The sequence below is a fragment of the Hoplias malabaricus genome, chromosome X2 (assembly GCF_029633855.1).
Source record: "Hoplias malabaricus isolate fHopMal1 chromosome X2, fHopMal1.hap1, whole genome shotgun sequence".
In the NCBI taxonomy this organism is placed as follows: Eukaryota; Metazoa; Chordata; class Actinopteri; order Characiformes; family Erythrinidae; genus Hoplias; species Hoplias malabaricus.
In genome coordinates, this window is record NC_089819.1 from 22,812,048 (window position 1) to 22,828,557 (window position 16,510).

Here is a 16,510-nt window from a genome sequence, read left to right on the forward strand (position 1 = left end):
CGAGCTGTCAGTCCTACTTGTTTGTGATGGCAGGTTAAAGCTGCTGTGTTCTATGCAATGGGAGAGGGTTTTTTTTTCCCAGCGAATATTACAGCAATTCCGCACACATTTCAGTCTACAGTGTCAAGGGAAAATATCCAACCCACACTTCAACATCTTCTGGAGCACAAATGAAATTTACAGACATCTGAATTTAAAGTACACATATGACATCTACTGATGTGCACCCATTGCTGAAACAAGTGTTCATTTACACACACATCTTGTATAAGCATTTTAGAAAAGCAATGACCAGTTGAATAGTATTTTCTAACACAGCTACACGAGTATGTCACCATGCCCAATGCTAATTGTTAGCTGGAAGGGTATAAATCCCCCTGGCGTTGGGCTGTGGAGTGATGGAATGTTGTTTATTATCCTCCAACATCATTACCTGAGCAGTTTTAACTTTTCAGAGAGTTGAGCATTTTTTCAAGGCCTTGTATTTCCAGCATCAGTTGCATTAGCACCGCGGTACAGACCTGTGAAAGGTCATGCTCTGGCTGTATGTCCTGTGTGTCTCTAAATGGTTGCTTTTATGTTACAGTATCTGATGGTGAGCACACCACTCCCGAGATGGATTTCTCCATCCTGCTCTTGGCCAATCACCAGCAGCCGCCAGTCTTTCAGATTCTGGATCCTGTGCTGGAGGTCAGTCTGGGAGGAAGAGCTACAGTCGGTAAGACCCCACCTCACTTTACTGACGTCTCACTCTCGCTGCTTTCAACTGGTCGCATGAACTAGATGTTCTCCTTCCTGAGGCACGGCTGAGTGAATTCATTTTTTATGAATGTAGATTAGTCACACATAAAATGTGTTCTTGTTTAAATGTTGTGAAGAGAGTGTTTAATCCAAATTGTTCCTAGTTGTCACCTTGATTAAACATATGTAAGAAATATATCTGCATTTTACCATTAACCTAGGAGTATCATGTATAGTGGATTTCCAAGATATTATCAATATTGAGGCAAAACTAGCTATTCTTCATAGCTGTAATTGTCTAAATATTGATAACATCTTTTGCAAGGTAAAGTAAAAAGACCTAAAACGATAAAGTTATTATGATTTTTCCTAATTATTGCAGGTGAACAAAGAAAGCACAGTCATTAGTAAACATTTTTGGAAAGCTGTGTCTCACAGACAGGTATGTGTATGCCTAAAATGAATCATGAATCCTGTGGTTGTCTCTGTGTATTGTAGGTGGTCAGCAGTTGGCCGTGACAGATGCAGACACAGCTCCAGATGAGCTGGAGTTTGAGCTAGTGGAAAGTCCAGTGCATGGGACCCTTCTCAGAGTGGACTTGGGTTCTCAGACACCGATGGCAAATGGTAGGTCCACGAAAGAACAGCGATGATTTTTCACGGAAAACAATGACATTTTACATCAAATGTAGGTAATCAGCCGAAATGTTTGGTGTCTAAGCATAAATGTAGTTAAAAAATAATAGAATATATATGTGAAATCTTATATTCATAGTTTTCATGATTATAACTTGTACATCGTCCATAGAAAAGCATGAAATGGGAGGATCTAGAGCAGCTGAACAAGTCTAAGTTCATGATGCTCAAAGGTTAATTTTGAAAGCCCCCGGCAATGGTGGAGGAGTGGAAGTGTGTTTGTTTTAATGATGGAGCTACCCACTCTAGAACTACAGAAGCAAACTTTAGAAACCAATTTTACTGATATCTGACTCCTTAGCTGATTTCAACGTTACATCGTCCAGACATTGTTTTTTCTGAATTAACTGCTGAGCAACTGCATTTTTAATGTGTATATATTAGTCATTTTGCAGAGCTTCTGAATTTTAAGGTGGATAAAAGTTCCTGTAAGAGGTTTGATTCTGAGAAAGTTCTGAGGACAGTTTTGAATGGGTTTTTCCTCATCATTTTTCAAAAAGAAAACATCTAGCAAATGTTTTAACTGCTACTGTCGTCTATCTTTGTCTCCACATTTCTTCTGAACACAAGGGTATTAATAGTTTGTTGTTTCTGATGTAGAGCAGTCTTTCATAGATGAAAAATTCATATTGTTGACTGTATAGTGTATTTCTTAGTGCTTTGGGTGTTTTAGACTGTGACGATTCGCGCAGGGCGGACTGACGGAGACGAACGCACACGCTAAAACACAGTACTTTTAATTAAACAAAAGATATAACAAAATAAAGACAGGCAACTACGGAAACAACAAGACATATGAAATGAAATGAGGAAAACGACAGAGACAGACCGAACTAAGGAACAAGACACGGAAACACTGGAGGCAACACAACAAGACTTAGAGGAAAGAAACGACATGGCTTGGGGAGAGAAACGAAACAACATGACTAGGAATGAGAATCAAACAAAACGACTTGACTTGGAGTGGGAAAGAAACAAAACGAATGACCGATACAAGGAAGTGACACAAGGGAACTTAAATACATGAACAGACAAGACACACCTGAAACAGATAACGAGGCTTAAGGACAAGGAGGCAGAACAAAGTCGGGACAAGGACGGAGACATGGACAATAACAGACAGAGCCATGTGCAGAGAGAGAACAGTATTTTATTTATTATTATTATTTTTTTTTTTTTTTTTTGATGCTCTGTAACTTTTTTTGTGGTGTACATGTGTCCATCAGGTGATACATTTACCTTCAGTGACCTGACCAGGAATGTCCTTCAGTATGAGCACAACGGCCTCAGCTCTGAGGAGGACTCTATGATGGTCTCCGTGACGGACGGCATGTCCATGAGCTCCACAACTGTCCAGGTGATCGTGTCGGGAGGTGGAGGAGACGGACCCCGGCGAGATCCCGAGGCTCTGCTGTCCTTGGAAGTGTCTGAGAAGAGCAGCACGGTCATCAGGCGCTCTCATTTGGCCTACGTGGTGAGAAAAGAGAAATGATGTTATTTTTGTTGTTAATGTTTCATCGTGCTTTTTAAAACCACTGTAAATTATTCATCAAGCTAAAGATTATTAAAAGAATGCTTAAATAGAAGATCTGACAAATGTAGTCAGTCAGTAAAGTGATGCTTTTGCTTGTCTTTGGTGGATGGATATAAAGCCTGATGTTTGTCTGTAAATAATAATGAAACAACATATCCAAGTCTGTTTCAGACGGCGTGATATTTCACTCTGATTGTGTAATTGAGTAAATGAGGGATGAGATAATGATCTTATTTTTAATGTTCATAAATGCATATGTTTAGAGTGCTTGTAAATACATTGCCATTCAGTCAGTGTCAGTCAACTTGATGCAGCTTTCCGTTCTAATCTCCAGGACAATAACTCCTCCGATGAGCAGATCCGTATCCAGCTGGTTTCTGTACCCATGTATGGAATCCTCACTAAAACCAATTCTCAGTCAGACCACGAGGAACTGAATGAGTATTCCACATTCTCCATGGGGGACATCAACCAACACAAAATTCGGTACAGTTCATATCTCAGTTGGCTTTTCTCTAAAGAAGCCTCCACCCAGAAGTAATGGCAGTGTGTACAAATAGTTCACAAGATTAAGTAAGTTTTAAAACAAAGCATATTTTAGATTAAAATAATAGTAATAAAAGCCACAGACATAAAAGTGATCAAATATAGAACTCAGAATGAGTTATAGATATGAACATTAATTATAAAGCATTGATTAAACATTACAAAGTGTAAGGCAGGTTTGTAAATATGCATGTATTATAACACGTTATGAATGTGTTTATAGAAGCATAACGTTCAGTTGTGTAGCATTCACTAATCAATTATAAACATGTGAATAAACATTTCAGTGTTTGGTGAATGGAGCTTTTCTTATTCATTTTTATGTAGACTGTGCTGTGGTATCTGCTGCTGTAAACTTGGTAATTTAGAGAGAAAATAAGGTTTCTCAGTTCAGTACTAACATCTCAGGCTGATACTTAACAGCATCGTATGAGCTTTTAAATTATTTTGTTGGATTCCACTGCTCAGGGAGACCCACGCTGCATTAGCACATTAGCCTCTATAATTTGGGATAAGCTTTTCTCCTGTGATGCTGAAGCCTGCAGAGAGGTGTTTCAATGGAATACAAATATTAATACACTCAGCTGATTCCCATGCTGAGCTGCTGATTGGCTTTAATGCAGGCAGCAGCTGGGACAGAACGTGAGGACTTTTCTTCAGGGCAGTGTCCCCTTTGGCAGCTCTGCTCCTGGTCACTCAGCTGGACAGTTTTCCCTGCTCAGGAAATATGTGTTTATTGATTTTGCTTTTCTCCGAGGATGACATTAAGCTTTTTCATTTGCAAATCAGTTATTTAATTCAGAGCAGTAGTATGAATAGGCTTTAACACTGATTTATGTACAGTATTGATATATGCAATGCAGTGTATTTATTATATTGCGTTTTTAAAATTATTTTAAAATATTTTTAAATCAGAATAAGAAGGCTTTATTGGACTAGTGTGTTTGCACATGCAAGGAATTTGTCTTTTGTTACAGAGTAGTTCAGGGAACTACTAGAAAGAGGCAAAAGACATTTCACAGGACGTTAACATTAATATATTTCTATAGCACAGCCTTTTGTGGAGTTTGATGATATATGTATATTTATTTATATAAAAAGTTCTATTATTTCTTCTGAACTCATGGCAGTAGGTTTTGTAATCTTTTATGTTTGGTCATTAATGGACAAAGATGAAAACATGAATGAATGGATTTTAATAGCTTTTATTGGTGTGGGTTGGAAACAGGTACGTGACTTCATTTGAAACTGGAAACCAGCCTGTTACCGACATCTTCCATTTCATTGTTTACGACGGAGAGAACAATCGCCTGGAAAACCAGATGTGCACCATCACCATCACATCTGTACACAGACAGCCACCTGTGGTCACTGTCCACAGTGGCATCAAGGTCAGCATTTTTACTGCCCCAACTAAAGTCTAATAGGTTTGTTGTTTTTTGTACAATAAATATCAGAAACCACCTAATATTAGATGCCTCCTAAATGTCAGCTTCTATAAGGTGCTATAACATAGAAGTTGTGTTGCACACAATGCTTTCGCAGGTCATTAAACAAAAACTAAACATCAACTAGAAGAATTTGAATCCATAAATAATTATTATTATTAATAATTACTGTGATGTACTGGTGTGTGCTCCTGCACCCAGTGATTCCTTTTGGGAGTATATACAGGTGCTGGTCATAAAATTAGAATATCATGAAAAAGTTGCAGCTGGAGTCAGTGCTTCAAGAACCACCAACACACAGACATATGCAAGACATGGGTTTCAGCTGTCGCGTTCCTTGTGTGGAGCCACTCTTGAACAAGAGACAGTTTCAGAAGTGTCTTGCTTCCAAAAAGCACTGGACTGCTGCTGAATGGTCCAAAGTGACTTTCTCTGATGAAAGTAAATTTTGCATTTTCTTTGGAAATCAAGGTCCCATGGTCTGGAGGAAGAGCGGAGAAACACAGAATCCATATTACTTGAGGTCCAGTGTAAAGTCAGTGATGGTTTGGGGTGCCATGTCACCTGCTGGTGTTGGTCCACTGTGTTTTCCAAGGTCAAAGCAGCCGTCTATCAGGAAGTTTTAGAGCACTTCATGCTTCTTGCTACTGACCAACTTTATGGAGATGCAGATTTAGTTTTCCAACAGGACTTGGCACCTGCACATAGTGCCAAAGCTACCAGTACCTGGTTTAAGGACCATGGTATTCCTGTTCTTAATTTGCCAGCAAACTCACCTGACCTTAACCCTATAGAAAATATATGGGGTATTGTGAAGAGGAAGATGCAACACGCCAGACCCAACAATGTACAAGAGCTGAAGGCCACTATCAGAGCAACCTGTGCTCTCATATAACACCTGAGCAGTGCCACAGACTGATCGACTCCATGCCACGCCGCATTGCTGCAGTAATTCAGGCAAAAGTATGAGTATTGAGTGCTGTACATGCTCATACTTTTCATGTTCATACTCTTCAGTTGGCCAGCATTTCTAAAATCATTTTTGTATTGGTTTTAAGTAATATTCTAATATTCTGAGATACTGAATTTGGGGTTTTCATTAGTTGTCAGTTATAATCATCAAATTAAAAGAAAGAAACACTTGAAATATATCAGGCTGTGTGTAATGAATGAGTATAATATACAAGTTTCACTTTTTGAATGGAATTACTGAAATAAATCAACTTGATATTCTAATTTTATGACCAGCACCTGTATGTGATATATAATTACGCTGGAAATGTGTATGATTGTCAGGTCCAAGAGGGAGGCAGAGTCCAGCTTTCAGCCAATCACATTATCGCATCTGACCCAGACACACCGAAAAAGGACCTGCTGGTGTGGCTGCTCAGTCCTCCGAAATATGGCTTTATAGAAAATACAAAACAAGGTGGGTTTTAAAGTTTTTATAGAGCCTTATAAAAAGGTTTTATATTTTTTATATGCTTCAAGAGCTTTTTCTGGTGGTAAATTACAGTTACTGACTGCATGGCGTCTTTTCTGATGCACAGTTTTGACCATGGAGACTGTATTGCCCAGCTACTAATTGGCACGGGGTTCATTTACATTTGAAACACATTGCTGTTGTTAGATTTTTTCCAGGTCAATGTCAGTGCTAGGCTACGATATACAACGAGAAAACAGAAAGGGGTTTAACAAAATAGGAATTGTTTACTATATATAAATGAATAAAATGTAACTAAGTAAAACGTAGAAGATGAAAAGCACACTGGAGTGTGGGTACTTCTCTTTACTGAACGTAAACTGCCCAATGCATTCAGTTAAACTTTGTTAGATTGTTCTGTTTAGACACATTTGGTCTAAATTATCTTCTCTCTCTTTGTTTATTTCCAAATTTCAAAGACACAGCACCCCACTAATGTTTCTTCAGAGCTGATTGACATTAATATTGAGTTTAGCCTCTATCTTTGCTTCAGTAACAGTCTCTGTTCTTCTGGGAAGGCTTTTTACAAGATATTGAAACCATGCTGTGAAGATCTGACTACATTTAGCCAAAAAACAGCCTCTACAGCCCGAAGCTGGGAGGCTTCATACCCTTCCTGCCAACACATGGAATTGAGCTTGGTGAGCTTAGGCTAAAGTTTGAGCTTTTTTACCCACAGTGGGATCAATGGGTGGAGCTCGTGTGATCAGCCCGGATGTCCCCTTCACAATGGAGGACCTCACTTCAGATCACATCTTCTATGTTCAGAATGTCCACCAAGCAAACGTCCACCAAGACGTCTTCAGCTTCTACATCAGCGACGGCTCCAGCCAGACGGAAGCCTTTGATATTACTATAGACATCCAGGTACACTGCTATCAAATCTGTCTACTGCTTTATTTGCAAAGGGCCAATGTTGCTGCATGTTGCGTTTTAAAACTGAGACCAATTCAGTAAAGTGAAGCACATTAACACCCCTCTATGTGAGTATGAGGTATAGTGCCCTTTCTGAACGAGTTAGTATCCATGTGTGTCAGTGAGTGAGTTATGTAAATGAGTGAGTATGTACACAAGTGGGCAGCACGGTGGAGCAGCAGGTAGTGTCGCAGTCACACAGCTCCAGGGACCTTGAGGTTGTGGGTTCGATTCACGCTCCGGGTGACTGTCTATGAGGAGTGTGGTGTGTTCTCCCCGTGTCCGTGTGGGTTTCCTCCGGGTGCTCTGGTTTTCTCCCGCAGTCCAATAACACACGTTGGTAGGTGGATTGGCGACTCAAAAGTGTGTGAGTGAGTGTGTGAGTGTGTGTGTTGCCCTGTTAAGGACTGGCGCCCCCTCCAGGGTGTATTCCCTCCTTGCGCCCAAAGATTCCAGGTAGGCTCTGGACCCACCGTGACCCTGAACTGGATAAGCGCTTACAGATAATGAATGAATGTATGTACACAAGTGAGTATGAATGGAAATATGTGAATCAATGAATAATATAGCACTTCCATGAAAAGCTCATGTCAAGAACCTGTAAAAGTTTTGGACAATATTGTACACCTCTGTCCTAGAGTGATTTTCTTTACAAATTGTTTGTACCCATTGGAAATCAGAGCATGATTTGTTTGTCAGTTATAAGTAATATTACTGAAATATACATAAAAATATCTGCTTACTTCTGTTATTTGGAGCCATAGTGTGTTTCAGTTTTTCTGTCAGGGAACTTTAAATGCAAACTGTTTATCAGCAAAGTGCATATCAGGTTTCTGCTGGATGTCCTGGATTGCTCTCGTTTCAGTCGTTGCCTGAGGCAGGAGGGGGTTTCAAAATCTCTTGGAGTTTTTAGTGAGCTCTGCAGCGAGGTGCAACACTAATGCCGATTGTCTTGTACATCTTTCAGCAAACCAAAGAAGACAAAGTTCCACTCATCTCTGTGAATAGTATTCACGTGGAGGAGAACTCCGGAGTGGTCATCACTAATTCCTCCCTCAGCGTACTGGATCTGGACACGCCGGAGAACGAGATTGTTCTCACAATCATCAAAAGACCATCTTATGGTTTGTCCCAGTGTTTCGTTTTCTTTTTTCTTTCTATTTGTTCTAACATGTTCATAAAATATATAAACGAATATTTTAGAGAATGAGGAAAGTGGAGAGATGTATTCGTGACCCTGATCAGTGACAAAATGTTGAGGTGTTTGGGAGTTTGTGAGTCTTTGTAAGCTGCTGTTTGCATGGTATGTTTTCTGTGCATCGAAGTAGTAGTTATCGCCCTTACCCTAAATTTAGATGATCATCTTTTAACTCTCAGTGTCGTAGTCACACAGCTCCAGGGACCTGGAGGTTGTGGGTTCGATTCCCGCTCCGGGTGACTGTCTGTGAGAAGTGTGGTGTGTTCTCCCTGTGTCTGTGTGGGTTTCCTCCGGGTGACTGTCTGTGAGGAGTGTGGTGTGTTCTCCCTGTGTCCGCGTGGGTTTCCTCCGGGTGCTCCGGTTTCCTCCCACAGTCCAGAACACACGTTGGTAGGTTAATTGGCGACTCAAAGTGTCCGTAGGTGTGAGAGTGTGAGTGAATGTGTGTGTGTCTGTGTTGCCCTGTGAAGGACTGGCGCCCCCTCCAGGGTGTATTCCCGCCTCGCGCCCAGTGATTCCAGGTATGCTCTGGACCCACCGTGACCCTGAATTGGATAAGCGGTTACAGATAATGGATGGATGGATGGATCTTTTAACTGTCCGGTCTTTGCTCAATGTAAACATTTTTAAAACAACATTAGAAAGTTTTATCAATACCTGACCTATGTCTATATTTTATAACCATTTTCATTCACATGTTATCTTATCAGTAGGCTCAGTAAAAGCTCTTCTCAACCCTGGGTCTGGAGTTTGATTCTTTTGCGTGACACTGGATGCTAATGTTGCTAATGATGTTCTGTTTATACACTGCTCCCACGCTTTACTCCCTTACCCACGTTCTCCATAAATCCAGGATTTGACCTCTGCAGTCTGACAGTAGCATCCCATATGAGACTGCAATGCAGTCAGTGTTTCTGTGTTATTTTGAGAGTTTTCAGAGGTCAGGTCCCTCTGTATTGTTCCACAGAGCCGATTCATAATCCTGACTCATAATAAAACCGAGAGAAAGATGCCATGAAGCCCCCCGACATGCTGCACATAAAAGTAAAGTCAATAGAGCCCTGGAGGCTGTGGCCTTTCACTGCCATTATACTCAACCTTTGAGAGTGTTTCGGCTAAATGACATGACATACAATAAAAGAACCATTAGTCCATCACTCTGGGAGCAGAGAAACTGGACACAGTGCTTCATGAAATGCCATGAGACAAACACATGGAGAAAGACTTTAAGATACTTTAATTCTGTGCATATAACCAGACATGTTTAAACTTTATCAAAGTCGGACGAAGGACGCAGGAACCATAAAATGCAGCGTCCTATCACCGGCCTCTGTGAGCTGATGTGACAGACCTGAGCAGTCGGCACTCCCCTCCGGCTCGCTGCGCTGTTTGATGACATTGTATATCCTCACTTCTTTACAGGTAAACTGCGCAGGAGGCAGTTCTACTCCCAGCCGCTGGAGAATGGAAAGGTACTGGTCCAGGGATCAACCTTCACTTACCAGGACATTCTGGACGAGCTTCTGGTCTACACTCCAGATGGACAGGGCTCTGGAACTGATGAGATCCGCTTCTCCGTGACGGACGGGGTGCATACTGAGACTGGACGTCTGGAGTTCAGCATGGACCTGAGGAACAGTGAGGGACCCAGAGTCACAATCAACCGAGGCCTGCAGTTAGCAGCAGGTGAGAAGATACTTCAGTCAAAAGTTAGAGGAAACATCAACCTCCTTTAACAGTTAACTTTTGGAAATATTTCTGTCATAATACAATTTTATTAAGATCTGAGCTGGAGTGAAACCCAGTAAATTACATCTGTTATATATAATTTGTATTTCTTTTGATATTGCTGTACAAAACATCTTAAACCTCCTTTTCTTAGGTTCTTCCTCTAAAATCACAGAGCAGCAGCTGAAGGGCACTGATATTGACTCTGAGAACCTTAAACTCAAGTTCACCCTGACCAAAGATGTGAGTGTGGGCACACTGCAGCTGACTAGAGGCCGAAGCAAAGTCCAGCTCTCTGCTAGAGGACCAGTCACAAGCTTCACACAGGAGGACATCAACAAAGGTCTCTCTCGCACTTTCTCCCAGGGTCAGAAAGCTGTGAAATGTCTAGACGTCTGGAAACACGTCTGGACATGTCAGAGCTGTGGCAGTTGTCTGAAATAATAAGGGAAACTGGGAAAGTTTTCCCTCAGAATGGATTCTACAAAACTAAATTTTGATGCTTTGACACATGGTGTTTGTTCAGAGCTGCTGTCAGGCTCGCCGTAAAAGTGTTCCATAAAACCTTATCACTATGTTTTATGTTTTTTATCATCACAGGCTTTGTGGAGTACATCCATGAAAAGGGAGAGAGTGGAGGCAGCTTCTCCTTTAAGTTTGATCTTGAAGATCCAGAAGGAAACAAACTGATTGATGAGTCTTTCTTCATCAGTGTTCTTGGTACATGGATCTTTCTTTTAGTAATGACAGTAGTAACCTGTCAAAAATACTCAAACTCGGTTAAACAATTTACATCATTTCTGGTTTACAATTGCCCTCTTGACTAATCCGTTAGAATTTTTTAACAAATGAAAATACACATTTTCAATTCTAGTTATTATTTTATAGATCTGAATATCTGTAAAAATTCAGCTTTTTATTTTTTATATAATTTAGTATGTCCTTTTAATTTATAATCTTAAATTCCTAAATAAGGGGCATGGTGGCGCAGCAGGTTAGTGTCGCAGTCACACAGCTCCAGGGACCTGGAGGTTGTGGGTTCGATTCCCACTCCGGGTGACTGTCTGTGAGGAGTGTGGTGTGTTCTCCCTGTGTCTGTGTGGGTTTCCTCCGGGTGACTGTCTGTGAGGAGTGTGGTGTGTTCTCTCTGTGTCTGCGTGGGTTTCCTCCGGGTGACTGTCTGTGAGGAGTGTGGTGTGTTCTCCCTGTGTCTGTGTGGGTTACCTCCGGGTGACTGTCTGTGAGGAGTGTGGTGTGTTCTCTCTGTGTCTGTGTGGGTTTCCTCCGGGTGACTGTCTGTGAGGAGTGTGGTGTGTTCTCTCTGTGTCTGTGTGGGTTACCTCCGGGTGACGGTCTGTGAGGAGTGTGGTGTGTTCTCTCTGTGTCTGCGTGGGTTTCCTCCGGGTGACTGTCTGTGAGTAGTGTGGTGTGTTCTCCCTGTGTCTGTGTGGGTTACCTCCGGGTGACTGTCTGTGAGGAGTGTGGTGTGTTCTCTCTGTGTCTGCGTGGGTTTCCTCCGGGTGACTGTCTGTGAGGAGTGTGGTGTGTTCTCTCTGTGTCTGCGTGGGTTTCCTCCGGGTGACTGTCTGTGAGGAGTGTGGTGTGTTCTCCCTGTGTCTGTGTGGGTTACCTCCGGGTGACTGTCTGTGAGGAGTGTGGTGTGTTCTCTCTGTGTCTGTGTGGGTTTCCTCCGGGTGACTGTCTGTGAGGAGTGTGGTGTGTTCTCTCTGTGTCTGTGTGGGTTACCTCCGGGTGACTGTCTGTGAGGAGTGTGGTGTGTTCTCTCTGTGTCTGCGTGGGTTTCCTCCGGGTGACTGTCTGTGAGGAGTGTGGTGTGTTCTCTCTGTGTCTGTGTGGGTTACCTCCGGGTGACTGTCTGTGAGGAGTGTGGTGTGTTCTCCCTGTGTCTGCGTGGGTTTCCTCCGGGTGACTGTCTGTGAGTAGTGTGGTGTGTTCTCCCTGTGTCTGTGTGGGTTTCCTCCAGGTGCTCCCATGGTCCAAAAACACAGATTGGTAAGTGGATTGGCGACTCAAAAGTGTCCGTGTGTGTGTTGCCCTGTGAAAGACAGGCGCCCCCTCCAGGGTGTATTCCTGTCTTGCGCCCAGTGATTCCAGGTAGGCTCTGGACCTACAGATAATGAATGAATGTTTTCCTAAATAATATGTCATTTTTTAATGTCTGAAAAAGTGTCAGTGATGTATTACTGGTTCCTTAATTGTATTATATTTTTGCTAAATTTAAAAATAAATAAATGAATAAAAAAAAAGCTGATTACTCTTTTAATCAAAATTGTAGATTAACTCCAAAAGAGAACTTGGACGATTATGGGATTTGGGATATGTTTGTCATTCTTTGCTTAATAAGTCCAGACAGCCTGATACAGCCTTCACATTCTGATATCGCTCTTTGTTTTGTTCTGATTCAGAGGATAAACTCCCCCCTTCAGTGGTGGTCAATAAAGGCTTGGTGTTGGATGAAAATTCAGTGAAGAAGATCTCCACTCAACAGCTGTCCTCCACTGACCAGGACAGTGAACCCGGAGAGCTGATCTATCGCATCACCAAACAAACCCAGCTGGGTCATCTGGAACTGTCCACTAACCCTGGTACAAACACGCACACACACACACATATTTGGACCCAATGATCATCCTTTTTATTAGTATCTCAAATCTCCCCCTAATTCATGCTTACGTCATTAAATTGTTGTTAAATCTTTATCCCAAGAATACGGTGGCTGAGAAAGACCAAACACATCCATCAAAATGATGACACCTGCCCTTCATTTAACAAGCGCGATGTGAAATGAGATTCAGAAAATACATACTAAAGAATAGTTTTTATTTTGTATTAGTTTTTTTTTTTTATTAAAGTAAACTCCGCAAACCTCACATCACTACATACATGAGTTCTGAGAGCTCCTTTGCCATTAAAGTTTATAATAAAATATCTGTAGTTTTTTCTTGGGTTTTACATGGACTGGATTTAAGTGGTGAGGCAAAACCTGGAGCGCAGATTCTTCCATACTCCCCTTTCATTTTGGAGGTCATAACTTTATGCCATGCAGAATCAGTATTCAGAGACTTTGGCTTTAGAGCCCCCAAAGCACTGCCACCAAGTAGGAGAGTCAATCTGTCTTTGGCTTCTATAAAGCCAGGAATCAGCTTTCCTACTTGTATAAGTTCGTTCTGACACTCGTTTCCAGTAAAATCCTCCCTCGTCTATGTGTTGAATGTTTGTCAGAGTAAAAAGTCACTTTGCTTAATAATTTTCATGAGTGCTTCAGGGACTTCTTGGGCAGCTACAGTGTTAGCACTCGCTGCCTCAACAATTTCCTGCACATTATGAAGGTTGTCTTGAGCCGTGGAACGGTGAAACCAACCATGTCTGGCATCAAACGATGCACCCTCTGATGATTCACCATGGTTGTCAAGACGCAGATATTTGTCCTCTCTCAGCTCATCAGCTTAGCAGCACACAACGCTGATGATGATTCAGTATCCACACACTGTGGAGGTTTTCCATCTCCTCAAAGCACTTTTGTAAGTTGCTCTGGATAAGAGCGTCTGCTAAATGCTATAAATGTAAATGTCCTTTTTCACATTTCTCTGAAGAAATAGTAGACATCATTGACACAATTATTCACATGTTCCATTATCTTCTCTCTGTACTTGATATGTGTGCCAATGGTGGAACAGTTCCCTGTCGCATGAACGGTCAGTGTCAAACATATTCTCACCTCGCTCTACTCTCTGTATTATTTTAACCTTAGTGTCCATTGTGACGGCTACTGCTATTGTGCTTAGCACCCAATACAAATTTTTTAACAAATAATAGCTGCACTGCAGAGCACAGAACATTTGTTGGAAAAGTCTGCGTCTTCTCATTGTGGTGTCCTGCATGCTGCCAAGCAGCAGAGACACAATCTAACCACTTGTGATGCTGCCAAATTTGAATTTCTGGCACAATTTTTAATTTTCCACCTATTATATTTATTTCTGAAAGAAATGGACATGGACATTCACACTTAAAACACAGTTAAAACCTGGCAACTTGAGGGTTTGTATTTAGAGGACGTTCCTGATTTATATTTGTCTTAGAAATATATTTATTCTATTAATAATCCTAAACTTAAATTCAGGCAGATGTCTCTTAACATCTGTATGGTGCTGTTTACATCATATAATGACAGTATGTAAATGTATTCACATTTGGCCGTGATATTTATAAAACAATGTAAAATCACATTGCGTTTTAAGATGATCTGACGATTTCTCTGAGTTCGCGGTGGGTCCAGAGCCTACCTGGAATCATTGGGCACAAGGCAGGAATACACACTGGAGGGGGCGCCAGTCCTTCACAGGGCAACACACACACATTCACTCACACACACACTCACACATTCACTCACACCTACGGACACTTTTGAGTCGCCAATCCACCTACCAACATGTGTTTTTGGACTGTGGAAGGAACCCGGAGCACCCGGAGGAAACCCACACGGACACGGGGAGAACACACCACACTACTCACAGACAGTCACCCGGAGGAAACCCACTCAGACACGGAGAGAACACACCACACTCCTCACAGACAGTCACCCGGAGGAAACCCACACGGACACGGGGAGAACACACCACACTCTTCACAGACAGTCACCCGGAGGAAACCCACGCAGACACAGGGAGAACACACCACACTCCTCACAGACAGTCACCCGGAGGAAACCCACACAGACACAGAGAGAACACACCACACTCCTCACATACAGTCACCTGGAGGAAACCCACGCAGACACAGGGAGAACACACCACACTCCTCACAGACAGTCACCCGGAAGAAACCCGCGCAGACACAGGGAGAACACACCACACTCCTCACAGACAGTCACCCGGAGGAAACCCACTCAGACACAGGGAGAACACACCACACTCCTCACAGACAGTCATCCGGAGGAAACCCGCGCAGACATAGGGAGAACACACCACACTCCTCACAGACAGTCACCCGGAGGAAACCCACGCAGACACAGGGAGAACACACCACACTCCTCACAGACAGTCACCCGGAGGAAACCCACTCAGACACAGGGAGAACACACCACACTCCTCACAGACAGTCACCCGGAGGAAACCCGCGCAGACACAGGGAGAACACACCACACTCCTTACAGAACCCACAAACCCAGGACCGTGGAGCTGTGTGACCGCGAGACTACCAGCTGTACAACTGTGCCGCCCTTCATTAGACGTGTTAGTGTAATAAATGTTCTTGTTAATGGGTTTTATCCAATAGAGATGTGGCACCAAAATTCAGTTGGTCAAACTCTGGGTCACTGGGACCCTTCATGTTCAATTTCAGACCAATTGCAATCCTCTGTCATGTTTAAGCTTCAATATTTTAATTTCCTCTTTTATTTTGAATAGAAAATGAAATCCTCACCACTCTACACCGAAGCTCTCCACTGATTTTAATGAGACTCGATTATTACTCCACACTCAAAGTTTAAACAGATGCTCCAGTTTTTAAAGGAACACTTGGGGGTATATTTACCCTAAATTTACAGCTTTAAAATGATTGTGACACACCTCTGACTTGTAATAGTCAAAATAGACAACAATAATTTATTAGTATGGTGTAGGGCCTCCTCAATCTCAGCTCTCTCATTAAGAGAGGCCCATGTGACCTAGAGCATTTTCTGAAGAGATAATCTGTTTCTAACCCTGAAAAACTTAAATCCGATTTTAGAAAATCTTTATATCTCTTGTGAAAACTTCCCTTTCCTCGTGTGGATGAATTGTTTTGGTGATTGAAATAGTTTTATCAGAGTCTTAAAAACAAGCGAATCCACCAGTGAGACACGGCGAGAGGCAGAGGAGGCGAGTCTCAAGCTCATACATAGGCTGGTAACTTGGGATGTACAGTATTGTGTATAGTCACGATAGCATGCGATCGAAAGAGCAGTTTCTGCACATTCACAGAGTGTTTGAACTGTATTTCTGCGCTGTGTTACCACTAAGATATTAAGAGAAACATCGCAAATGGTCGTATTTGATGCGCCAGCACTTTCTTCAACCAGAGGGTTAATGGCTGCCCTTATGTGGAGCACCCACGTTATGGAGCATTAACAGGTTAATTCAGGGACTACCGAGCAATGTAGTTCTTTATCTCAGGTGAATTACACTTTGTTGAGAAAATAAATATTAATCACTTTCACAAAT

The 16,510-nt window shown here is 42.1% G+C and overlaps 1 protein-coding gene across 1 annotated transcript in view; it reads left to right on the plus strand.

Moving 5' to 3' along the window:
- Window positions 1-16,510, plus strand: part of LOC136677369 (extracellular matrix organizing protein FRAS1-like) — a 177,743-nt gene that overhangs the window by 135,011 nt on the left and 26,222 nt on the right. The window contains exons 33-44 of the mRNA XM_066654892.1: window positions 587-718; window positions 1,240-1,368; window positions 2,664-2,911; window positions 3,306-3,457; window positions 4,746-4,908; window positions 6,262-6,394; window positions 7,128-7,315; window positions 8,331-8,487; window positions 9,984-10,247; window positions 10,444-10,632; window positions 10,890-11,009; window positions 12,716-12,895. Of these exons, the coding sequence (XP_066510989.1) occupies window positions 587-718; window positions 1,240-1,368; window positions 2,664-2,911; window positions 3,306-3,457; window positions 4,746-4,908; window positions 6,262-6,394; window positions 7,128-7,315; window positions 8,331-8,487; window positions 9,984-10,247; window positions 10,444-10,632; window positions 10,890-11,009; window positions 12,716-12,895 (2,055 nt within the window). The remainder of the gene's footprint in view (window positions 1-586; window positions 719-1,239; window positions 1,369-2,663; window positions 2,912-3,305; window positions 3,458-4,745; window positions 4,909-6,261; window positions 6,395-7,127; window positions 7,316-8,330; window positions 8,488-9,983; window positions 10,248-10,443; window positions 10,633-10,889; window positions 11,010-12,715; window positions 12,896-16,510) is intronic.